This window comes from Artibeus jamaicensis, unplaced genomic scaffold (assembly GCF_021234435.1).
Source record: "Artibeus jamaicensis isolate MK-2021 breed Jamaican fruit bat unplaced genomic scaffold, CSHL_Jam_final scaffold_847, whole genome shotgun sequence".
NCBI lineage: Eukaryota > Metazoa > Chordata > Mammalia > Chiroptera > Phyllostomidae > Artibeus > Artibeus jamaicensis.
Window position 1 is genome coordinate 5,673,661 of NW_026522057.1, and position 26,073 is coordinate 5,699,733.

At 55.8% G+C, this 26,073-nt stretch overlaps 2 protein-coding genes across 2 annotated transcripts in view; both read right to left on the reverse strand.

Moving 5' to 3' along the window:
• Window positions 1-1,505: 1,505 nt before the first annotated feature.
• Window positions 1,506-26,073, reverse strand: part of LOC119052504 (bone morphogenetic protein 8A-like) — a 30,696-nt gene continuing 6,128 nt past the window's right edge. Inside the window, 7 exon segments of the mRNA XM_053660524.1 lie at window positions 1,506-1,874; window positions 4,700-4,810; window positions 9,697-9,776; window positions 10,571-10,765; window positions 19,108-19,256; window positions 19,655-19,767; window positions 19,769-19,845. Coding sequence (XP_053516499.1) covers window positions 1,725-1,874; window positions 4,700-4,810; window positions 9,697-9,776; window positions 10,571-10,765; window positions 19,108-19,256; window positions 19,655-19,767; window positions 19,769-19,845 — 875 coding nt within the window. The 3' untranslated portion in view covers window positions 1,506-1,724.
• Window positions 15,414-16,994, reverse strand: LOC128626676 (succinyl-CoA:3-ketoacid coenzyme A transferase 2, mitochondrial-like). Its single transcript, XM_053660667.1, has one exon. The coding sequence runs from the start codon at window positions 16,992-16,994 to the stop codon at window positions 15,414-15,416; it is 1,581 nt and encodes a 526-aa protein (XP_053516642.1).

A 26,073-nucleotide genomic window follows, 5' to 3' on the forward strand; every position in this document is an offset into this window, starting at 1 on the left:
GTATTGTTTTTTATTTTCAAAAATTTCTGCACCATACATGTAATTTTCTTAAGTGAGGAAAAAAACAGTCAAATGGTTGCTCAAGGCTCCCAGAAAGAAGAGAAACCCAGTTTCTCCCTTCAGCTTCCCACGAGTGGTGGCCCCTGCAGGTCACACCGGTCACCGCACAGGAGGCGGCTGCATTTGCAAACTTTTAAAGTACAGCCACTGATAGCTGCTATTCATTCTACACACACGTTCAGACACGGCGCTAAGCGCTCTGTGGACAGACTTGATCCCCACCTTGGCCTTGCGAGGGTGGAAGCAATACCCCTCTACAAGGGCAGGGCCGTCTGAGTCAGACTCCGTCATTCAGTCAAATTAACAAGAGGCAGAGCCAGGACTTGATGGCAGGTCTGTCGGCCGCAAAGCCTGCTCGCTCTCTGGGTCACGGCCTCCTCCCCTGTGAATTCAGTGGGAGTTTCCTGGAGCACATCACCCGCTTCCCTTCCTGCAGAGATGAGCACAGGGCTTTGCCCGATGCGCTGCGCAGGCATCAGGGCCGGGGTGCTGGGGACAAGGCGGTTGGCTCCACGCTGAACGGCTTCGCAGCCTCCCTTCATGTCCGTGTTTACTTTGCTGTCAGTGGCCCTGGGTTGACCACCCTACTCATGCTTCTGCTGCGCAGCCTTGAATGCAACCTGGGCTGTCGGGGGCAACCAAATAAAGGAGGTGGCTTTGGGAACTACACGCCGCTGCTTGGTCAGCTTTGTGACGAAGGATCTCCCTTCTCCAGCCCTTTCCTGCTGGATTTCAGACGGTGGCCGCCTGGATGGCTGAAGGTGCTGGAAGTCTCGGGAAGGCTGAGACCACTGTACTTTCAGCTTCACTGCCCACCAGTGGGCGAGGCAGTCTGCATCCTTAAAACATACATTTCACACCCTTTCCTGGTACCCCCAAATCATGCTGGTTACCTGCTGGGCATCTATCGGAAGTGTCCTGATGTTGGCAGAAGAGAGCTGTTAAATGAAGTCCTTATGACCCGGTCTAGGTTTACGGGGAAAAGCACCCAGCTGGTTCCTGGTGGCCGTGGGCAAGAGGCTAGGCAGTGGTGACCCTGTGCTGCGTGTCTGCAGGACCACCCTCCGCACATTCTGCCCTCGCTTCTGCTAAGAGTCACCTCTGTCTCAGTGCGCAGCCCCAGCACCTTTTCCTGGGCAGGGGGAGGGCAGGCCCAGGGCATGAAGCTGTCCAGCCGGTCCTTGTCCTGGTGCACTGACGGGCCAGGTCCTGAGCCTGATCAGAGTCCTGAAGGCACGTGCATGTCCGCCTAAGCCCCGGCAATGCCCAGTGTGCCCCAGGGAGGGGCAGACTCTGTTCCCACACATGAACCTGTGGTGAGCGGTGCAAAGCCAACCAATCGGCCTGAGAATCCAGGTTCTCTTCAGACCAGCATGGGCTGCCCACAGAATGGGCCCGGATGGCCAGGGACAGGTCCTAAGGTAGACCTCGTGTGCTGAGTGCCGCCAGCACAGCCGACACACCCTACAGGGTGGGATGGGACAAACCACAGGCACCGGGAAGGGGCAGAGGAGCCCGGAGAAGACCAATCAGATGCTGTTGGTATGTGAGCAGAGACACCAGAGCCCTACCTTCCACCCCACCAGAGCTCCATTTGAAAGGTCTCAGCCTCTGGAGAGGGGCCAGTCCAGCTGAGAGGTGCTGCAGGGGCGGGGGGCAGGGCCTCAGTGGCAGCCACAGGCCTTGACCACCATGTTGGGGTGTTTGCGCAGGATGACATTGTTGCTGCTGTCGTAGTAGAGCACAGAGGTGGCGCTCAGCTTGGTGGGCGCGCAGCACGCCTTGGGGACTGCATCTGGCTTCATCAGATGCACCTGGCCAGGGAGGGGGTGGCGGGCAGAGGCGTGAGCACCAAGCACTTCTCTCAGGCCCACTGGGCTCCTGCCCCCAGCTCCCATCTGCCCCAGGTGTCCAGCCGCTCGCCAGCACACAATGCAGCTGGTGGCAGGTCCCTTCTGCCTGAAGCCCCTGGAGCACCGTCTCTCCAGGGTCCCCCACAGTCCTCCCTCCTCTCTGTGCTTTCGTAACGTCCCTGATCATGTCTTGGCCACCTTTGCTGTTTACCATCTGTCCCCTGCTCCTGTGACCCAGCGAGTGTTCAGACCAACTGGATAAAGCCTAGGCTTCTAGGTCCGCCCTGGGGTGTCCGACGCCATTATTTCTGGGAGCACTTTTGCCCTCTAACAGCTTCTAAGGCAAGTGTCACTCCGGCAGATGAAGAACCCGAGGGCACACAGGCCATGTGCGCTGTCACCCAGAAGGACTTGGGTCCAGGTGCAGTGACCTGGCTCCCCACTCCAGAACAACTTCACCCACCAAATAGAGCCTGACTGAGGAGCTATTTCGGCCCCTACAAATATTTATCCTGAGACTTGGCAGCATGAGCTGAGTTTACACTGGACTCCTGGTCAGGGCCCCGAGCTGATGGCCCAGAAGGCAATCCTGAGCTATCAGGGGCAGGAGAGTAAGGAAACCTGCTTCCCTCCGCGCGCGCGCGCGCGTGCATGCGTGCGTGCGTGTGTGTGTGTGTGTGGTGTGTCTGCTCCGAGGGCCCAGGACCACCCAGCCCTCTGGGAGGCTGCAGAGCAGGACCCGGATGCAACTGTCTGATGGGGGGACTTGTCCGGCAGCCAGGTCCCTGTTCCCCAATGCCCGGCCTTGTCCCTGAAGCCCCAGCTCTGAGCTCACTGACCAGAAGGACTGTCAGCTGGGCACTGGGCTGGCTTGGGGCCCAGAGCCTCTCTATGGCCCTCTGGGGAAGCTGAGGCCTCTGGGGTGTCCAGTCAGACTAAGACATGGGGGCCGCTTCCCCCCAGCTTCCCAGCCTCCACATGTGATGTCTGGCCCTGGTATTCCCAGACCCACGTGAGAGGGACCAGGCCACATTGCCTGGTGTGCCCATCATGGGCTCTCAGTGGCTGAAAACCAGGGAAGGCCTGTGGACTCGGGACACTGGAGAGTCTGGAGAAAGGCAGGGACGCTGCCTTTCTGTGACCCCACCCAGGACCAGAGCTTCATCGGATCAGTGACAGAAAGAGAAACTGCCTTTTAGGTTCCGTGTGACACCAAACAGATTGATTTGCAGAGTCTAATGTGCCATTCCATTCCATTTGTTTTTGAGCCACTAGGAGACCAAATCAGAGGTTCCATTACTGTGGGTACATTTCAGTCATTTGTGGGCCCCAGTTTTCTGTTCTGCTAAATGAGTATAATGGTACTTTTCCACTTCTAGCACACATGCCTTGCAGCTGCCACGCCAGAAGAGGAACACAGAAGTGTCCCAGACATGGTCTCTGCTCTCATCTCAAGGCCTATGTTAGGGACCCCTGCCCACCCAGCGTCACCTCCCTGGGCCCTCCTTCACTCCTCTCCAGCCCCGCTTCTGCACAGGCTGGAGCCCACCCAGCTGCTCCTGTCCTGGGGCCCGTGGGTCTCTGCCCAGAACGTTCTTCCTCCTCACGCAGAGGCCCAGGCCTCCCTTCTCACAGGACCCGGCTTGTTTGTCAACCACGGTCCCCCCAGAAGGCAGCTGCTGTCCCGTCTGCACCCGTGACAGCCTGAGCACTCGCTCCTGCCCACCCACGGTGGGGACCTGGGGCCTGGACAGAGGTGTGGGAGGGGGAGGGACAGCCTGGAGGTGCAGGTGCGGTCCTCACCCCACACCCCTCACGGGGCCTGGAGACGCACATGCGTGAAGGACGGGAGTCCCGGGGGGCCGTCACACACGGCCTGTCACCCTGAGCTTCACCAGGGAAGGCAGCCCCCGGGGTCCAGCAAATCCCATCTGACGCTGAGAAAAGAGGCAAAGCAGCTTTCCTTACACCCATTTCCTCTCACCCTAAAGCGTCGCCTTGCCGGCCTCTTGCCATGTGAACATAAGGCTTGGGCGTACTAGGACCTAGGAGTCTAGGTGAACATTCCAGAAAGAAGTCTCAACACACACACACACACACACACACACACACACACCATGTAAAACACTGGGCAACAAGCAGCAGCGACTGTCCTCATGGAAACTATTGCTCAGCAGTACAGTGAGCCCGGGCACCAGCACACTGAAGGCCACACTGTCCGTGGGGACAGCAGCGGGGAGGACCAGGAGACAGGGCCGAGGGCAGTGACCGGAAGGGCAGCCCGAGCCCAGAGGGGTCCTGTGCACAAGGCCTCACGGGTGATCTCCGCACTCACTGTGAAGAGGGCGGGTGGACACACGTCTGCCTCCCCTGCCCCGCGTGTGCACGTCACGGGAGGTGGAACAAGCTGGTGTACGGGGCGTGTGTTCACAGCACACGGGAGCCCAGGTGGGAGGCCTGTCTGTCTGGGGTGTGTGTGGGGGGATGACAAGCCGACTGCCTTTGGGAGTCTGGGTCCCACCACATGTACCTGCACGTGTGTGCACAGGTGTGCATGCCAGCATTGAGTCTACACACACACACACACACACACACACGGCGTGGCCACGCAGGGACCAGCGCCTGCACAGGTGTGGGCACTCAACTGCACCTGCGCACAGCCGAGGTGCCACGTGGAGAAACCTCCCTGAGACCCCAGCAGGTGCTCGTGCACCCCCCGCTGTCTGAACCCCCTCTCCGCAGGGCAGCCCGCCCCGGGGTCCAGGCAGGACAGGGTGGGTACTGACCAGGGACTGCACGATGGCGTGGTTGGTGGCGTTCATGCAGGAGTCCAGCGGGAAGGAGCACTCCCCCTCACAGTAATAGGCCGAGTAGCCTTGGGGGGCGATGACCCAATCCTGGGTGGGCGGAAGGAAGAAGGTGAGTCCCACCCAGCACCTGTCACAGGAAGCTTCAGGGTTGCCCCTCATCCTTCTTCACTCAGCCTCAGGGACCTGTTGACCCACCTTGAGCCCCTCCTGGGGCAGGCCCCCCGAAGCCTGACAACCGCCACGAGGGCCTCGGCAGACAGGCCTGGAAACAAGCTCTGTCCCTGTCACCTGCCCTCAGCGCTCAGCACCATGCTCCCAGCCTGTCCCCCACGGCCCAGGTGTCCTGCAGCTGCCATTGCAGCAAAGGCAGACACATGGTCAGCTGGCTTCCCACCCTTCAAGCATGTGTGTCTCCAGACCCTGTGGGGTGTGGGGTGATGACTGCACCCGCACCTCCAGGGCTCATAGCGCCCCTGCCCCTAGGCCAGAGCAGCCCCCTCAGTAAGGGACCCAAAGCAGGACTGGGCACTCGGGCTGTGCTGCTGCAAACAAGCACCTTCCAGGCGGGGAGGCTGGAGATTCAGTTTATCTCCATTTTCATGGGTTTTAACAAAAAGCACTTTCTCACTACACAAGTAATATGTTCTCCCTGCAGAAAACTTGAAAAACAGAAAAAAAAGAACACATGAGAAAATAAAATTCCCCACAATTCTACCACCTTCTGGAGCCACTTATAACCTTCAGGTGGCCACTGTCATTTAAGAAAGTGAGGTGGAGTCTGGTCAAAATGGAGGAAGAGGCAAACCTGGCTGGCCTCCTCACACAACCACAGCAAAAATTACAATTAAAGTACAAAACAACTATCACCCAGAATCAACATAAAATTGAGCTGTATGAAAGTCCAACAACCAAGGAATTAAAGAAGTCACATTCACACGTTAGAACTAATGGGTAGGAGGGACCGAGGTGCAGAGACATGGAGACACAAAACAGGCAGTCCCACACCCACGTGCGGTGGACGAAAATCGGGAGGGATACCTTGGGAGCGAGGGATCCCAGCCCCATAGCAGACAACCCGGCCCAGGGTTCTAGTACCAGGAAGATGAATCCCCACAACTTCTGGCTGTAAAAACCAGTTGGGGTTGAGGTGGCGGAAGATGCTGGGATTCTCAGGTATCTCCTCTTACAAGGTCCGCAATGGTCTTAGGACTTATTCAGACTCACTCTCTTTGGGCTCCAGCACCGGGACAGAGCTGGAAGGGCACCGGTGGCATACGGAGAGAAACGGAAGTGTCTGGCATCAGGGCGAGTGCCTGGGGGAACAGCTTAGTCCCAGACAAAATCCAGAGGCCAGGCAGCAGCCATCTTGCCCTTTCTGAGCCCTCCCCCACGCAGAGCCAAACAAGGGCAACACCGTAGCTGAGACTCCAGTAACCTGGTTCATAAAGGTTGCCCCACCCAGGTGCACCCCATCTGGTTCCTAAGCACCTAAGGCTCCACCGCAGCCATCTTACCCATATGCTTTTCTATCATAGGCCGTGCTCCTGAGACAGGGAGTCAAAGCACCTCTACCTAATACACAGAAACAACACAGGGAGGCTCTAAAACAAGGAGACAAAGAAATACAACCCAAATGAAAGAACGGAACAAAACTCCAGAAAAAGAGCTAAACAAAATGGGGATAATCAATCTCTCAGATGCAGAGTTCAAAACACTGGTTATTAGGATGCTTAAGCAACTCACTGGGTACATCACCAGCATAAAAAAGACCCAAGAAGAAATGAAGGTTATGCTAAGGAAATAAAAAAAAATCTACAGGGAACCAACAGTGGAGTGGATGAAGCTGAGGATCAGATCAATGATTTGGAACATAAGGAAGCAAAAAAAAAAAAAAAATCAACCAACAGAATAGCAACAACAACAAAAAATCCAAAAAAAGGAGGATAGGCTAAGGAGACCTGGGACATCTTCAAGTGTACCAACATTTGAATCATAGGGGTGCTGGAAGGAAAAGAGGAAGAGCAAAAGATTGGAAACTTATTGAAAAAATAATAAAAGAAAATTTCCCTAATTTGGTGAAGGAAATAGACACACAAGTCCAGGAAGCACAGAGATTCCCAAACAAGATGGACCCAAAGAGGACCACACCAAGACACATCATAATTAAAATGCCATGGTTAAAGGTAAAGAGAGAATCTTTTTAAAAAATAATATTTTATACACTTCCGCCAAGATGGAGGCATAGGTGGAGACACCGTGCTTCCTCACACAACCAAGTTTAGAGACAACTAAATAATAGCAACAGAAAACACAGCCAGAACACAGAAAACTGAACTTTTCGGAAGTCTGATAACAACAAATTCTTCAGCCTGACCTGTAAGAGGGGCGAAACCAGCAGCTGGCAGAGCAGAGTAGCACAGGAAAACTCGGTCGGACGGACTCAGGTGCGCGGAATCCAGGCGCAGGGTTGGACCTGGTGGGCAACTCAGCAAGCAATCGCGGGGAAACAGCCAGGGAGCAGGGCTGCGGGTTGACTGTGGTCTCCCATTCGTGTGTGGATAGACAAGCGAGGGAGTGGGTGATTGGACGAGAACAAGCAGCCCCAGCAGCAAGCGCAGTAGAGGGCACCGGGCGCCATTTCCCGCTCTAACCCCGCCTCCACATACAGCGTCATAATCCAGCGACCTAAGTGGCCCCGCCCCAGTGAACCACCTAAGACGCTGCTCTTCACCCAGCTGCAAGAAACAGCAGAGGGGGCCGCCATTTCCCCGCTCTGACCACGCCCCCACATACAGAGTCACAACCCAGCGACCTGGGAGTCCAAGGCTCTGCTCCTCAGACTTAACGGGCGCGAACAGACCAAAAATGGCTCAAGAAGATCTCAAACCCCCGGAGCCTATAAATCTAAGAGATGAAGAAATAGCAAAACTCTCAGATGCACAGTTGAAAACACTGGTGATCAGGATCCTCACAGAACTGGTTGATTATAGCCACAAATTAGACAAACATATGAAGGTGAAACTAATTGAAATGAATGGAATTGCACAGGAAACCAATAGCAATGAAAAGGAAACTGGGACTCAAATCAAGGGAGTGGACCAGAAGAAAGCAAATAATGTCCAAACAGAAAAGAGTGAAGAAGCAAGAATTCAAAAAAAATGAGGAGAGTCTTAGGAACCTCCAGGACATCTTTAAACACTCCAACATCCGAATTATAGGGGTACCAGAAGGGGGAAAGGAACAGCCACCAATGGAAAACTTATTTGGACAAATAATAAAGGAGAATTTCCCCAACCTGGCAAAGGAAATAGACTTCCAGGAAATCCAGGAAGCTCAGAGAGTCCCAAAGAAGTTGGACCCAAGAAGAAACACACCAAGGCACATCATCATTACATTAGCAAAGATTAAAATGAAGGAGAGAATCCTAGAAGCAGCAAGAGCTAAGGGGACAGTCACCTACAAAGGAGTTCCCATCAGACTGTCAGCAGATTTCTCAAAAGAGACCTTGCACGGGCAAGAAGGGGATGGAAAGAGGTATTCCAAGTCATGAAAACCAAAGACCTACAACCAAGATTGCTCTATCCAGCAAAGTTTTCATTTAGAATGGAAGGGCAGATAAAGTGCTTCTCAGATAAGATCAAATTCAAGGAGTTCATCATCACCAAGCCCTTATTATATGAAATGTTAAAGGGACTTATCTAAGAAAAAGAAGTTAAAAAAACATGAACAGTGAAAGGACAACAAACTCACAGTTATTAACAACCACACCTAAAACAAAAGCAAACTAAAAGGACAGCTAGATCAGGGGTGGAAACATAGAAATGAAGATCTCAAGGAGGGTTAGCAACAGGGGAGTGGGAGGAGAAGAAAAGGGGAGAAGTTACAGAAAATAAGTAGCATAGACAGTAGATAGAAAATAGATGGGGGGGGCAAGAATAGTATGGGAAATATAGAATCCAAAGAACTTGAGACACATGGCCATAAACTAAAGGGGGGGGGTAATGGTGGGAATGGGGGAGTAGGGTGGAGGGGAATGAAGGGGGGAATAGAACAACTGTAACGGCATAATCAATAAAAAATAAATTAAAAAATAATATTTTATTTATTTTTAGAGCGAGGGGAAGGGAAGGAGAAAGGGAGGGAGAGAAATATCAATGTGTGGTTGCCTCTCATGTGCTCCCTACTGGGGACCCTGCCTCCAACTCAGGCACATGTCCTGATTGGAAATCGAACCAGCAACCCTTTGGTTCACAGGCCTACGCTCAATCCACTGAGCCACACCAGCCAGAGTTAAAGAGAGAAGCTTAAAAGCAAGAGGAAAGCAGAGCGTTACCTACAAAGGAGTTCCCATAGGCTGTCAGTTTCTCGAAAGAAACTTTGCAGGCTAGAAGGGACTGGCAAGATATATTCAAAGTGATGAAAAGCAAGGATTCACAACCTAGATTACTCTATCCAGCAAAGCTATCATTTAGAACGGAAGGGCAGATAAAGTGCTTTCCAGATAAGGTCAAGTTAAAGGAGCTCATCATCACCTAGCCGTTATTATATGCAATATTAAAGGGACTTATCTAAGAAAAAGATCAAAACTATGAACATTAAAATGGCAACAAATTCACAACTATCAATAACTGAATCTAAAAAAACAAACTAAGCAAACAAGCAGAACAGGAACAGAATCATAAATCGGGAGATCACATGGAGGGTTATCGGCATGGAAGGGGAAGAGGAAGAATGGGGGAAGGTGCAGGGATTAAGAAGTACAAATAGGTAGTTGCAGAATAGGCAGGGGGGTGTTAAGAACAGTATAGGAAATGGAGAAGCCAAAGAACTTGTGTGTGTGTTCCAAGGACATGAACTAAGGGAGGGAATGGGGCATACAGGGTGGAGAAGGGCAAAGAGGGAAAGATTGGGATGTAATACCATAATCAATAAAATATATTTAAAAAACAAAAGTGAGCAAAAGCAGCACTTACCAGCCAGCCGAGGTCCTGGAAGCTGACATAGAGCTCGTGCCGTCGGCAGACCTGCCGGCCGTGGGAGCCGTGGATGTCATCTGCAGGGGACAGATGGCACAAAGTCTTTTCTGGGGTCTCGCTCGGTGCAGCTACTGTGGGGGCGCCCAGGGCGGGGATGCCCTGGTGGGCACACTTGTGGGATAAATGAATGACAGGAGGCTAAACTGTTTGATCTCATAAGGCCCCTCCCTGCAGCGCTGCTGGTGCCGGGACCCAACTCAAGAGCCTCTGATGGCTCCAGAGTCCCCCACGCTCAGCCCAGCTCCCCAACTTCTGCCTCTGGGCCTCCTGATGCCCCGGAAACAGCCCCAGGCGCCTGCCATCAGGCTGGGGCACACCCTGCTTTCCTCCTGAGACACATCCTGCCCTCGCCCCACCTGTCCTGCCACACCCATCCCACAGGTGCAGTGGCTCAGCGGGAGCCAGCCACAGGGCCGACCCCCGTGAAGGAAAGGAAGGCACAGGGCGGGGCAGGCCCGCCCCGGTCCTGAGGGTCTTGGCAAGATGGGGGACCTTTGCCTCGACAGCCGTGCATCCTGCAGGCTGCCTGGGAGAGAGCCGAGGGCCACAGGGCGGTGCTGCCCGGAGGGAGGACCCCTGACGGGAAGGCCTGGTGAGCAGGGGGAGGGCAGAGAAGGGACTTCCAGGTGGCGGGGAGGACTGACAGTGCAGTGGCCGGTCCACAGGGGGCCTGGGGCAGAGGAGGGTGTCCGGAAAGGCGGCTGGAGGGGTGACCATAGTTTGAGCCCTTCTCAGGGCCAGAAGACTGTCACCACCACTGGCCCTTGGCCACAAGCCTGTGGACCTGAGACCCCAGCCCCACGGGCCTCACCAAAGATCCCCGGGAGCTTGTTCGGCTGCGGCAGCTCGTTGGTTTTTTTCGGCAGCCTCCTCCTCAGGGACCTCACTGCCCGAGGGACTCGGGTGGGGTTGGGGCTCTCCCTGAAAAAAGTGACCATGAAAGGCTGTTTGGAGCGCGGTGCCCGTCGCCCCAGCAGACCGGCCAGGCCAGGATCCACGCTGCGCCCTGAGACAGAGAGAGGAAAGACAGCGGTCACTCGAGGGCGGTGGCTCCACGCGGGGACACAGCCGGGGCCTCTGCCGGGGCCAGGCAGGCCCAGACACAAAAGCTGAGGACCTGGGCTTCCTCAGCTGAAGACTGGAGCCCCCGGTCTGGCCCCAGGCCCCTGGCAGGTGGGTCTGGAGGAGATGGTGGGAGGAGGGCCTGGCAAACCACAGGGTCAGCAAGGGTGACAGTCATGTACACGGCTGCATGTGAGGCATTTCACAGCTTTCAGTGTCATTTTGCACTGAGGGTCTCGCTCGTCTTTACAGTAATCCTGGACCTCACATGTCACTGGGAAACTTCACAGTCACTCCGTGGTCTCCCAGAGCCCCATGGCCAGGGACCCACCTTGGTCTGAGGACTTCTGGCCCCCCCATTTCTGGGGGTGTTAAGGTTGGATGGATGACACCCAGTTGATTGGAGCAGCTGTCAGGGCTGGGTCGTGCCTGCCCTGCTGATCAGTGCCCAAGAGGGGGCGCTCTCTCTTCCCTGATGCCACAGACCAACTCCAGGCTCAGAGGGGCAGAGGCACTGGACCAAAGTCCCAGAGCCAGGGTTTAACCGACATCAGTCTAATTCCAGAGCCCAAGTTCTTATCCACAAGACCCCACCAGTGATTCAAAAAAGAAAGAGAGCTCTGGCTGGTGTAGCTCAGGTCTGTGGTGGTGATTGAGCACAGGTTTATGAACCAAAGGGTCAGTAGTTCAATTCCCAGTCAAGGCACATGCCTGGGTTGCAGGGCAGGTCCCCAGTAGGGGTGCATGAGAGGCAACCATGCACTGATGTTTCTCCCCCACTCTTTCTCCTTCCATTCCCCTCTGTCTAAAAATAAATAAATAAAATATTAAAAAGAAGAAGAAAAGAAAGAGAGGGCTGCAGGCAGGGACGTGATTGGCGCCTCAGCCCCAGGAAGAGTGAGGTCTATAAAAACGGGATTTCACCCACAGCCATAAAGACTGAGGCCGCCGTGAAGAGCACTCATTAGCCTGCAAGTGTCGGCTCCGCCAAGGAAACCATCCTCCTGGGCCTCTTTGTCTTCCCAAACGAGCTCTGGGTGTTTAATTGTCAAAGCAATATAGTAACGACTATAAAAAGGCTTTTGAGGAAAACTCATACACCGTCATTTTCTTGGAGATGAGTTTATCATTGTACATTTAGGTTACTTCCTGGCTTTCATTATAAAGAAGAGAATGAGACAGAACCTCTTCATTTTCTTTTCCTGTGGGATTTTAACAACAGGAGCATGATTACTAACTCATTTTCATTTCCTAAACCCCAGGGCAACTGTTCCACTTCCGGTGCATTTCCTCACTGCTGCATCACTGATACACACACACACACACACACACACACATCTGCATGAAGTGTGTGTACGCACACATACGTAGGTATATATATATAAGTCCCATCAGCAGGTCTGACATGATTCTGCATCACACGCTATAGGTCAAGGACATTGCCTGTCCCACCCACGATCCTGCTCAAAGGTCAGCTCTTAAATGGCTGAGCTTTAGACTGTGTCCATGGGCCTTAGTGAATTGAACAGCTAATTAGTCCTGAGACCCACCTTTGACCTATGCCTTCACCTGCCACAAAGCCGTGAGCCAGGCCCATCAGAGGCCCCACTCAGGATGGGACCTGCTAAGACAGGGGCTGCAGCTCCAGGGAATATTGCTGGAGGAGCTCAGATAAAAGCCATTTTGGAGACTTTGGGTCATGGCAAGTTGCAGTCATGAGGAAGCAGTGGAGCCATGAGGACACAGGATGCCAGACGCATGGCAGGCCTGGGAAAGGCCACTGAAGTGACAACGAGGGGGCAGCAGTGCAGATAGGAGCACCCGGGGGGCTGTCACCAACACGGCACTGGAGTGGAGCTCCATGGCCTGGCCGACACATGGGGACAGCCTCGGGCCCAGGTGGCCCTCTGGGCCTGCGTGTGCACTGCCCTGTTCCTTGGAAAGCCCTGTCCACTGAGGGGCTGGGGGACTGACTGGTCCCCTGAGGCTGTGTTCACTCTTTGCTTTTCTTTGTGCAAATGCCAGTTCAAGGATTTTACTGGGGTCTCCTGGGTGTAGAGAGAACGACAGAGTGGATCAGTTAGGCAATGCCAAGGAGGCAGCAGGCCGAGGCAGGCCTGTCGGGGGCACTGGGGGCCTGACCGAGGATCCTGACACAGCTGATCTCCGGCTCTCATCTCATAGAAGCAGAAGCTAAGGCCCATGAGAGCAGCACCTGTGCAAGGTCCGAAGCAAGCTGCAGCCCAGCCAGCACGCTATACAGAGGCCTGGCCAGGGTAGTGGGGTGCCAGGGGACTGACCCCTGGTCTTTCAGAAGGCCTACTCTGGGAGGCCTGGGAAAAGACCCCCAGGCCCTCCTCCCGGAGCCCAGAGCTCCCCTTCCAAAGGGCTCTGCTCCCTGCCCACCCCATCTTGAGCAGGGCTCCCCACCTTCTCCTGACTGTGTGTGTGGGGGCCCTAGCTGTACATAAACACACCAGCTCTGGCAGGTCCCTTTCCAGAAAGGCAGTGGTGGGAGCTTAGGGGACTCAGGGTCCTGGCTCCCTGCCTCTAGACCTGTGTGTGGGTGCTGGCAGGCACCGGGTGTGTGGGGCCCTGCCTGGAGGTGTGGGCCACACAGGGCTTCCCCCTGAGGCCCAGACAGACAGGCTGCTCCTCTGAGCAGGGGGGCCCCATGAAACTTCCAGCTTCACCCACGTCAGCGTCTGCCCCATCAGGGCCCAGATGTCTTGGCAGCTCACTAGCCCTCTCCTTCCCGGGGCAGGTGTGGAGCCCTAGTCATGCCCCTCCCCAAATATGCCAGGCCCAGATGGCTGCCATCTCTCCCCTAGGCTCTGGGTGGCACCCGACCCTTCCCTGCAGCCCCTGCCCAGGTCATGGATGTGACCCTGCTGCCACGTTGAAGGGCACTCAGGGTGCATGGGTGACACCTGAGGGGAATCCCAGCTGTTAACCTGGTCTGTTTTAGTCCCGCAGGTGTGACTTCATTGCCCAGATGGGAAACTCAATCCTTTCCCTTCTTTCTGCCGCGTAGCAGCCCTGTCACTGGTCTGCCCTGGAACCTCTGCCTGCTCCGTGTGCTGATGAAAAGTTCTCCTGACACCCGGGGTACACCTACCAAGAAGCCCCCACTGGTTCCCCCGAGCACTTGATGACATTCCATGCCACCCACCCCCATCTGGTCATGGTCCCCAGCCACTACCCCCACATCCTCAAACTGTCCCCTCGGTGAGCACTGTCCCCCACCTCTCCATTCCAGGCTCCTTCACTTCCTTGGGGGTGAGGCCCCAGTGAGGCCTCCCTGAAAAGCCTTCCTTGTCCAGCTGGAATTTCCTGCTCTTACCTAAGGGGCTCCTGTTGGTCGTGCGCCCCCTAGAGCTACGCTTAGGAAGTGCGAACTCCACATCAGATTTTAACAGCCCTCCACTCCCCAAAACACACACATATAAATTCACTTTTTTTCCCTTGGCCTTGACACTAAGGATTTGGGGTAAAATACCTCACAGCCTGCTCTTGGGTTACAAGAGAGCATTAACGAGCATCTGGATTGGGCTCCACAACAGAGACAAAGGATCTACGTGTCTGTTCAGGACGACGCAGGAACACCGTGGGTTAAGATGAGCAAACCCATCTCAGTCCATTGGTTAGGTTTCTAGAACTCCTCCCATCACACGCCACAGCCTTTGGCAGCACGCGGGGGACAATTTATGGAGGAGACTTCCTGGTGGCTTGTCGGCCTGACAGTCCCTTCCCCTTCAGCACCTCCCATTACCCGGTCACTGTCCCCCTCAGCAGGTTCTGCTTCCCTTCCAGAGACACCTATTTAGCAATGAGGAGGAGACACGTGGGGCTGGAGAAGGTGAGGCTGCAGGGAAACAGAACTTAGCCTCAAAAGGAAAGGCCATGAACGAAAACCCAGAAGGGGCAGAAGAGGCCCTGGCTGTTGGGCTCAGTGGGCTGATGATTGCTGGCCTGCGAACCAGAAGGTCAGTCTGATTCTCGGTCATCTCCCGCTCTTCCTTCCTCCCTTCTCCTCTCTCTAAAAATAAATAAATAAACACTAAACAAATAAAGTTGAGACAAACTAGAAATAAAAGAAAGATGGCCAAAGGAAAGAATCTCTCATTCAGACAGCATGTCCTCAGACCACACACGGACAGACTTTCACGTTCCTGTGTTTTTCATGGAGCTAGTGAAATGGTGCCTTGGCTACACTCTCCGGGGAGCTGCCCCCCCCCCCATTTTCGCCACTCGTCATTCGTTCACGAGGGAAGAAATCCCTCCTGTGGGGTCATCTCGGGCAGCGCAGATTTGACGTGAACACCGCAGGGAAGAGGGCAGCCAATGTCCTCAGCGCCTGCGGCAGAGCTTTCTGCGGACTCAGAACACACACGCTAATCATCTCTGCTCTCCTTTTGTTTTATTTAAAGTCATTTCCCTCTTGAGAGAGCAGAGTCTTTCTAGCCTGAGATGCAGGAGAAGACTGATGAGACTGCTTATGAAACGGAGGAAGGCGATTCCCGGCTTCCTTCCAATGATGTCCTGAGATTCAGCAGAAAGCCACCGCCCCGAGAGCAAGGCCTCCTTCCTGGTCAGGGTGCCACCTGCTGCATGGGCCTGACGTCGGGCGAGACGGCGAAGGTGCTCCCGGTGCTCTTTCGGATGTCCTCCACGGTCAGGCCTTCCCAGAGCTCAACCAGCATCAGGCCTTTCTTCTTGTGCACGTCGAACACGGCCTTTTCCGTGATGATTCGGTCCACGCACCGCTTCCCAGTCAGGGGCATCGTGCACTTCTCCAGGATCTTGGGCTCCTTGGCCTTGTTGCAGTGCTCCATGGTGACCACCACTCTGGTCTTGACGCTGGACACCAGATCCATCGCACCCCCCATCCCCTTCACCTTCTTCCCGGGGATCATCCAGTTGGCCAGGTCACCGTACCTGGAGACCTGCATGGCTCCCAGCATGGTCAGGTGGAGGTGTCCCCCTCGGATCATGGCAAACGAGTCGTCGCTGGAGAAGAAGCAGCCCCCGGGAAGAATGGTGACTGTTTGCTTGCCCGCGTTGATGAGATCTGCATCGGCCTCGTCCTCTGTCAGTGGGAACGGACCCAGGCCCAGGATTCCGTTTTCGCTGTGAAGGTGAACAGTTAAATTGGGGCTGATGTAGTTGCTGGCCAGAAGGGGGATTCCTATGCCCAAGTTGGCGTACATGCCATCCTCAAATTCCAGAGCTGCCCGTTTGATGATTCGTGTTCTTATGTCATCTGAAGACTTGGGTTTTTCATCTTCCTCTTTCCGGATTGTTAAGTGCTCAATTACTTTCTTATACTTCTTCCCCTGGATCACACGATCTACATAAATGTGAGGAACATGAATGTCTTCTGGGGCAAACGACCCCACATCCACGATTTCTTCAACCTCCACCACTGAGATTTCCGCAGCTTTGCACATGGGCACGTTGAAATTCCTGGCGCTCTTCCTGAAGATGACGTTCCCCGCACGGTCGGCCTTCCACCCTTTCACCAAAGCAAAATCCGCCGTGATGGCGCGCTCCAAGAGATAGTGCTGCCCGTGAAACTCCCTCACCTCTCTGGGCTGACTCATGATGGCGATGTGGCCGTCATGGTCGTACCTGATGGGGGCGCCTCCTTCCTGGACCAGGGTCCCGTAGGCCGTGGGCGTGTAGAAGGCCGGCACCCCCGCCCTGCCGGCGCGGATGCGCTCGGCCAGGGTGCCCTGGGGCGTCATCTCCAGTTCCAGCTCTCCCGCCAAGAACTGCTGCTCACAGAGCAGGTTCTCGCCCACGTAGGAGCAGATGATGCGGGTGATCTGCTTGGTCCCCAGTAAAAGGCCCAGCCCAAAGTTGTCCATGCCCACGTTGCTGCTGACCACGGTCAAGTTCCTCACGCGGGTCTTGAGCAGCGCCCCTATTAGGTTCTCGGGAATCCCACAGACCCCAAAGCCGCCGACCATGATCTTCGTTCCATCGGCGATGTCCTTCACGGCCTCCACGGGGTCCGTGTAAAACTTGGTGCGGGCACGAGCGCTGGTGACGAAGGAGTAGATGCTGCTCCTCAGCGCAAGCAGCCGGTGAGGACGCACTGCGGGAGTGATGTCGCCAGGAACAGCAGAGAGACCATCTTCTGCAGATGCTCCAGGCCCCCTGGGTCGCATATAACTGAGCAGGGAGGGCACCCAGGCGGCGATGTGCCAGCCCTCGGGTGCCTCCACGCGGCTCAGCCACGCCTCCCACCAAGGGGCATGCGAGGCTTTCAGCCTCCCTGCCCTGGAACTGCAGACAGCGCGGTGGGGGAGGAGACCTGCCCCTGGACTGCCCTCTCTGACGGTGGGGGCAGGCGGGGGCACACCCACACAGCCGCCCTGGTTGGGCCTCCCAGCGGTATCACTCAGAGGAAGACTCAGTCGCAGGCCCCTCCGGCTCCATTGCTGAGCTCCTTCCCCAGTGGCCTGCTCCAGTCTCAAGACTCTAAACCCACTTTTATGGCTGTGGTCCCCACACCGGTGTCTCCAGCACGCACCTGTCCCGGAACGACACGTTTGTGGGCCTCTGCCAGGGCCATCAGTGCTCTCGGGCTGGAGAGAAGTCTCCACCCGCAACCTCAAACCCACACTTCCTCTACTCTTCCCAACAGGCCAGGAAAAATCTATCTATCTATCTATCTATCTATCTATCTATCTATCTATCTATCTATCTACATATATACATTTACATATTTATATGTAATATATAAATACATATATATTTAAATCCACTGACACACAGAGGACAGACTGATGGTTGTCAGGGGGTGTGGGGTTGGCAGTGGGTAAAGAAGGTGAAGGGATTGAGAAGCACGAATTGGCAGTTACAGAGTAGTCACAGGGCATAAGGTACCGCACAGGAATACAGTCAGTAATACTGTCACAACCGCAGATGGAGCCAGGGGGGTGCGGAAATATCCGGGGAACCCTGTGTAAAGTACACAATTGTCTAAGCTCCACACTGCACACCTGAAACTATTATAAAATATACTGACTGTAAACTGTAATTAAAAACCAATCCACCGGCTCCGTCGACTTTACCCCTGATTCCTCTGCCCACTTTCCTCGGTTTCTGCTGCTCCCCGCCCCCCACAGCCCTCACCTGGACACCGTGGCTCCCGGGGCCACTCGGGCTTCACGTCACTCTTGTCTCCCACAGTTTGCATGGCCCACTGAAGTCAGGGGGTGTCTATTTTATGCACACGACACATAAAGTTCTTACTTTACACTGGCTAAGATCTACGGAAAAGTTGCAGTCGGTATAGAGACTTCCCACGTACCCGGACACAGTGCTCCCTGGGAAATGCTCACATTTCAGTGACTGTGGTACATTTGTCACAACGAATGGACCAATATCAGTGTCTTCTTATTTTCTAAACAGCACCGTTTATTCTGACTTTGTTAGCTTCCCCCAGTGTCCTTTTTCTCTCCCAGGTCCCCATCCTCAGGCCCCTCCAGGCTGTGACACTTTCTCAGGCTTTCCTTGTGTTTGGCGACCTTGACGGTCCCGAGAAGTACTTGTCTGGCATTCTGCAAGCTGTCCTTCAACACGGGTCTGTCCGGTGTTTTTCTTATGGTTATGACACTGGGGTTATGGGCTGGGGGTCTCACCCACTCATACCCAGGGTGCACAGGAGCCACGTGACTTACTCACGGGAGCCTGGGTCACCTGGCTGCGGTGGTGCTGGCCAGCCTGTCCACTGTCCAGGCCCCTCCCCTTCCCCGCACTCTGTCCTGTGGGAAGCGGGTCATCGAGGGCAGCCCACACTGAAGGGGTGGGGTGAAGCCACACATCCTGGAGGGATCTTCTATGAAAAGCTGAATCAGATCCCACATCCTCCAAGGCCAGTAAATCCAAAAGGCTCCCTGAAAACTCCAGTCCCTCACCCTGGTTCACCCTGACTCAGGACGCCCCCTGCCTGCCTCTTTGTCTCCTCTCCTCCCAACCTCTCCCTGACCGGCTCTGCTCCAGCCATGGCGGGCCCTTGCTGTGCTCACGCAGGCCAGTCTGGGGCCCGCCTTCGGGCTCTCTATCCCCACCGCCCAGGACACAGGAGGCTCGGCCCCCGGACACCTGGTGAATGAGTGCACGTGTGAGTCCTCCTGCAGGTGAGGAAACTCGGCTTGGAAGGGAAGGGAACGTGCCGAGGTGACAGCTGGAAAGCTGCAGAGCTGGGGTTCAACCAGGCCTCTCTGATCGGAGCCCCCAGGGGAAGGTTAACCTCCGCCCCCCCCCCAGTCTTACCGTCCTCCGTTTCCACGTAGAGGCGGAGTCCCAGGTCCTCGTTACGGTTCGACAACCAGCGGTCACTGGCTGCTGTCACGTCCAACACCAGCCAGCCTTCGTCCTCAGCTCGGAGCGTCTGAAGATCCAAAAAGAACAAGTCAGACTCCCTGTGGATATGAAAGAACAATTAACCGGAGCCGGCACAGCTGCCTCCGTGTTTCCAGTGCCCACTGGGGGACCCTCGTGGGGCATCGACCCTCCTGGCTCTGAGCTGGGCGCCTACTGCCCTATCTCACTGCATCTCCCGTACGAACCTGCCGCTGCCCCTGGAGACGGTGGGGGAACTGAGACTTGGGAGCTCAGTGACTTGTCCAAGGTCCCACAGCCAGGGCGGCAGGCAGGGAGGTGGCTTGAAGCCAGGGTGCCAGGGCCTTGGAACAAGCATCCTTCGTCAGAAGGGTGTGCCCCAGGAAGCTCCCCGTCTGTCCTCTGGGGAACGTTCCCCACAAGGCTGGGCCAGACACACTGACAGAGGCCTGACCGGCAGGCTGGCAGGGGCAGGCACCTGTTGGCTTGCTCCCTGACCACCTCGAACACGCTGACGTGCAGGGTCCTGTTGAGCGGGTGGGTGCTGGGCAGCTTGTAAATCCGGAACTCGGCGGCTGTGACCGTCTCCCCCCGCCGGGATCTGGGTCAGGTCAAAGCGGAACTCCTTCCAGTGGGGTTCCTGGTGGCCCAGGGCGCGGTCGAGCTCCACTGCAAGACACAGCAGGCTGGTGTTCACTCCTGGTTTTGGGCTCAGGCTCCAGGGTGGCAGGGCCTGGTGGGACCCAGGGGCCTGGGCTGCCTGCGGGGGAAGCATTTCCTCCTTGGGGAACGGGCTTGACTGCATCATGCTGACCTGTGAGCCCCACAGTGAGGTGCCCAGCACAGCATGTGCCACGCAGTCAGGGCCAACAAGGGCAGCTTCCCTTTCTGGGTCCCAAGCCTCCGACCCAGCAGGGCCCTGCTCAGCCCCTGCTGGCTCTCACTCTGGGACCCACAGATGAGGCAGAGAGGACAGGTCCCTCCCCTGGAGGGGACTTCAGCTCCATGGCAGAGTGGCCACATGGTGGGCACAGACAATGACTGAGTGCATTTCAGAGGCTACCGATGTGTGTGGATGGGACGTGGGGACGGTGAGCACTCACAGCTGACACTGGGCCTTGAGGGGTGACAGTGAACTTGCCAGGAGGTCATGGGAAAAGGATGCTGTAGAGGAAGGGACCTGCATGAGCAAAAAGGCCTAGAGCTGAGGGACTAATGGCACAGGCAGGAAAACAACAGCCATAAAACACAGCAAAGGGCCAAAGGATGGCAGGTACTTTCAGAACAAGGATGAGGGAGGGCCAGAGGGCGGTGGGAAGGAACAAGGAGAAGCAAGGCAGGAGCGACAGCTCCCGGAGAGGCTCTGTGAGGTGCTGGGGAAGTCCCATGGTGTGGTGCGATCAGAGCAGGCTTCCTGGAAGAGGTGACATCTGAACTGGACTTGGAAGATGGATGGAGTCTTGGCAGGTGGAGAGGTGGCCAGGAGGGCCTTCTAGGCAGAGGGGACATCATATGCACAGATTAAATGGGCCAGGGCCACCCACACATCAGCAGGGTTGGGTACGTGGTGTGAGTCTGGCTGTGGCCTGACTGCATAGGGCTGGAGTTGCAGCCTAGGAGCATGGGCTGTGCCTCTGGCCCGTGGGGGCCAGGGTTCCAGCAGCAGCAGCAGGTGACTGGTGTGGGGTGGAAGCTGTGCTGGAGGGGCAGTGAGGCACAGGCTGGAGGGGACCCCAGGTGGCCCCATTGCGGGGGGTGGCCCAACACTTTGGGCAAGAGGCCTGGGGTATAGAATAAATCCCACATATTCCCAGCTGCCGGAAATGCCCAGCACGGTATATTTAGGGCCATCTCATTTTAGCCTCTGTCACTTTCAAACACTAAAAATCTGTGTTTCCGGAAAGCAGGGGCGGGAGCCACCCAGCACCTTCCCCAAAACCCAACACTGAGATTTTAATTATATGTCTGTGAGTCTTTTTAAAAACTCTCTCTGGCTCCCGGGCTCAGTGACCACAAGTCACCAGGCGGGTGGCGGAGGTGGCTGTGGGGAGCACTTCCTGTCTTTGCGGTGGGAGCCTGGTCCAGCGATGGGCGGGGCAAACAGCTGCGCTGCGTGGGGCCAGCGGGCACAGGTGTTTGGGCAGGAGGAGAAGAGGGTTCCATCCCCAGACCCGGGACAGGAGGAAATAAAATGTCCATTATTAGGGCACCGGACACGCAGCAAATGCCCTCGGGAGCCGGGCTGTCTCAGACACGCAGGGTGGCGTCGGGTCCTCCGCCCGGGCAGCGAGCGCGGAAGGCAGGCGTCCGGACAGACACACTCACGTACACACACCACTTTGGTGACAATTCCTGTGGATTCAGGATCACACAAACCACATCTTCAGGACAAAGCAGGTCCAGGCTGTTGGCTGTCACAGGCTGTGGCACAGCAGGAAGGGCTGCCTTTCCTCCACACCCTGCACCAGACGCTGTCAGAGCAGCGTTCTGTGACCTGGCCCAGGGCGCAGCGGAGCTGACGGGGTCACTGGGAACCTCTGCAGGCCTGACGCCGATTTTCACGTTGGACTCGGGGACTGAGGGAACAACCCACAGACCTGCCAGTGCCACACAGGCACGGAGCCGGGCGGCCTCCCTCCTTTGCTAGGTCAAGGCGCCTGGTTCACCTGAACTGACTCTAGTTCCAAACTTCCATTCTGCAAGTTCTGAGAAACCACCCAGTAGCTCCGGCGCAGGAAACTGCCCACCTGGCTGCACCAGGCAAGCTCCGGAAGATGAAACATTTTTCAGAAAATAATGCTTTTAATCAGAAACTGATAAAACTTTCAGTAAGTGGTCAAAGGGATCTCTCCCTCTCTTTGCTGGAATTCTGTGGATGTACAACTTTTCAGAGTTTGCTCCTTTGGGTTAGGGAAGATATTTCTTCTCAAAAGCTGAGTGAGGAAACAGCATTTGTAGGTACTTGGAGTTTCCCCTGTGGAGTTGCTGGCAGGTGTCCTACTATAAGCCACTAAGACAGCCCTGAGAAGGGGAGCTGCGCCGGCCGGCAGCCGGAGCTCCTGGTCCCAGCCCTGACCAGTACTTTCCCTGTGTGGGCTCAGTCTCCTCATCTGTGAAGTGGGGATATAAGGCATCTTTCCGTACAGGGCTGAAAGGGCTTTGTATAGGGCAGAGATTATGAGATAGGAGCGATGGCTACCCCTTCGGAGTCAGGATGGCTGCTGACCCCTAACTTCGACCTTAATCGATGTATCGCAGTGATAACCTCCTGCAAGCACCATTAGGAGATTCATGTGTGGAACTGAAGAGCCATGGGGGGAAAGTGGAGTTAGCTGATTGCTTTTTCTAAATAAAAGTATAAAATAAAAGATAATAGACCATCCAATAAATCAATTCAGCTGAAAGGCATTTGGATGGCGTTGAGGTGCCTCCTTTGTCAAGGCTCTTGATCCTCTGGGCCTCAGCATGCACATCTGCAAAATGGCCACTTGCTACCTACTAGGTCAAAGAGAATTGTACAACGCCACGTTTGCTATTGTGGCCGATACTTGGTTATGATCCAGCAAGCGCTTCTAACACATTTTCAGGAGCATTTCCTTTGCAGTACCCCTTCATGCTCGGCCTCCCCCTTCCCTTTAACCACGGTCTGGAATCTCCCAAAGACGCCCGGGCTCGGACAGGCAGCCCCTCAGCAATGCCACGGGGGCCATGGCCTGAGTTGTGGCTCAGGCTCAAAGCAGACACTGGCAGACCCTTTCTTCGTGAAAATGCTGAAGATTCCAAAACGTCAAGCTCTAATGACAGAGCGTTTCCACACACCTGGAGACGGAACCTGGGAGTTCGCACCCTGTGTGGGCTCCTTCCGCTGCAGTGGCCCTCCCCCTGCCATGTGATGCTGAAATAACGGGGTGAAATCCAAGTTGGACTTGGCTCATTGCCACTCCCTATCCTGCTGCTATTGTTTGATGACCCTCAGAGGGAATTTATGGGAAAAGCCAAGGAGTGTACAATGTGATTTCTCGGGTTTTCCCAGTAAATTTTGCTCCCGGTTGTGGGGTTGGGTAGTTCATTCCTGGGTCCCCTGGCGGATTCAGACAGGCTGAGTTGGGGGGGGGGTGCACACTCCCTTCCCAGCTTGTGTTCTGGATCCTGGACATTGAGATATGTCCTGCCAGGGGTCCCCTCGCCTGGATTGATTACTGGCCTGCGAACCCAAAGGTTGCTGGTTCAATTCTCACTGAACCAGGCTGGTTCAGTGCCTGGGTGGGGGCCAGGTCCCCAGCTGGAGGCACGAGCGAGGCAACTTATCAATGTATCTCTCACACATGGATGTTTCTCTCCCTCTCTTCCTCCTTTCCTCTCCCTTTAATAATCAATAAATAAAATCTTTAAAAAAACACAAAAAAGCGGCCTTGTCTTCACCTCTGCACCTTTACTTCCCAAACCATCTCTAGATGGTGCCACTGTCTCCTAGGAGACTGAGAACCACTGTCTTTGGTTCCTGCTGGGAATCAGTTCCTCCAGAAGAACCAGGCAGAAGGAACAGTAAATGCAAAGGCCTCGCACGTTCCAGAGACACCCAGGAGGCCAGCGGGGCTGGAATCGAGTGGTCCAGGGATGCGGTGTCCGAGACGGGGCAGGACTGACGAGCAGGGCCAGCTCTTGGTTCTGCTTCCCAGCCCCTTAAGAACTCAGCATGGCGACTCCAGCGGTTTCCACGAAGCAGGAACAACCGGACGAAGCTCAACCACCGCTGCTGCTGGGAGGGCCCCTGACCCTGTGAGGCGGGTTGGAAGCCCCCGGAGTTTCCTGTGGCTGACAGAGACTTTCAGTCAGCTCCATGGACACCGGGGCAGGTGGGACGTGGACCCAGCGCTGGGGACAGTAATGCCACTGCTGTTTCCACAGGTACCTTATTTTCTAGAAATTTCACTTGGGGAAACACTCAAAGGGTTTACTTTCTTTTTTTTTTTTTTAAGATTTCATTTATTTATCTTCAGAGGGGAAGGGAAGGAGAGAGGGAGAGAAATATCAGTGTATGGTTGCCTCTCGTGAGTCCCCTGCTGGGAACTGGCCTGCAACCCAGGCATGTGCCCTGACTGGGAATTGAACCGTGATTGTGTGGTTCACAGACCCTCACTCAATCCACTGAGCTACACCAGCCAGGAAAGAGATAATCAAAGGGTTTACTTTCTTAATCCCCTTCCTTGGCCCCAGGAAAATAAAGAATCACAGGACCTTCTCCAGCTGATTAAACAGCCTCCAGGCCCCATGTTTGCGGGAAGGGCCCTGTGGGCAGGAGGCGGCCACTGAGGCCCTGCACCCGCCACTCACAGGCCGAACCTCCAGAGGCCACGCCCCGTGTCCACCAGCCCGACACCAGCAAAGCCTTTGGCTATTTCTGTGCCCTGGACAAAATTTAGAGTCACCCAGATGACCCGAGTCTATCTTGTTTCTGTCCAAAAAGCAGGACTGTGAAAGAACCCCTCTTCCTCCAGCCCAGAGCAGCTGTTAAGACAACAGAATCTTCTGACCTGTCCATCTGTCCTTCCTGCCCTCGAACTGTTCTCCAGCTCTGCGGGGCCCCAGGAGGGGCCTAAGCTGGGTTCTGCATTCCAGGACCCCCTGAGCTGGCCCGGCCCCTCCACTCGTCCTCCTGGGCCTTCTGGCTGCCAACACCCTCCCCTGAGTCCCTCCTCGAAGCCGCTCTCCCCTGGGTGGCCCCCATCCCACGTCTGAAGGCCACTTTCCTCTCAGTCCAGCTGCAAAAGCCCCTTGTCCTCCTCTGACCCCACACAGATGAGCCAGTCAGTGCCCCCTTTCCCCGTCCCGGGGCCCCTGACCCTGCTTCATCTGCCCCCAGGGGTGGAGAGCAGTTTGAGGGCAGGGGCCCAACAGTGTGAAGCGGTCCCCCTCTTCCCAAGGGCTGCCGGTCCCCAAGGCAGTGGCCCGGCGTCCAGCACCGCCAGCCCTTGCTGCCAGTCTGGGAGTGGCCTCCATGTCACTGTGTGTGCCTCCATCAGAGACCACTCGTGTTTCTCACTTTCCCGTGGGACTCGCTGGCCCCGAGGTGGAGGGCGGGCCCCCCCAGGGCCCCACAGGCGGACAGGCTGGGCCCGTCTGGCTGGTCCTGCTGGTGCCGGAGGCCGAGGGCCCATTTCAGACCCGAAACAAGGCCCGGGTCCCCACGGCCTGTGCAGGCCCACGGGGGAGCCGCAGAGTCGATCACCTGTGGATTCTGCACCCTGAATGGCTTCCTCCCTCCAGAAATCTCGGCACTGACCGAGGGCAGCCCAAGGTTTCGGTGCTGAGGTATTTTTAGTCAGTCCTCATTACCGACTGTTTTCGGAGCTCTCTCCATAAATGGCTGCTCTCGTAATTACCGGCCCTGGCCTCAGACGGCTTCAGACCCCAAATTAAAAGGGAACACCCGCACACTCCACCACATCAAGCCCGCCAAGGCCAAGAATAGACCCAGGAGATGTGAGCAAGGAGGATGCGATTCCTCCCGTAAAAGCCCGGGAGAGAACGGAACTGTGGGCGTTTTCCAGAACATGCGGCCTCGCTGACACGTCCCCTCTCCCGTGGGGAGCGTGTTCCGGGGGGCGGGGGGCCCTGAGGGGTGGACTCCACCCTGCGCCTCACCCCTGGAGGCGCCGCCATCAGGAGGCAGCGGGTGGGCACATCCTTCGGTCAGAGCTGGAAAGGCCTTCGGGGCGACCGTGCCTAGAGGGGAGACTGAGGCCCAGAGGGGCACAGACTTGCCAGGGGTCGCATGGCAGGTTAGAGGTCCTTCACGTGGACTTTCGGACTCGGAGCCGATATAAAACGAGTGGCCCTCGAGTTCCTCTGGGGGGCAGGGCTGGGATGGGGGGGTCACCTGTCTTCAAGGTCTGT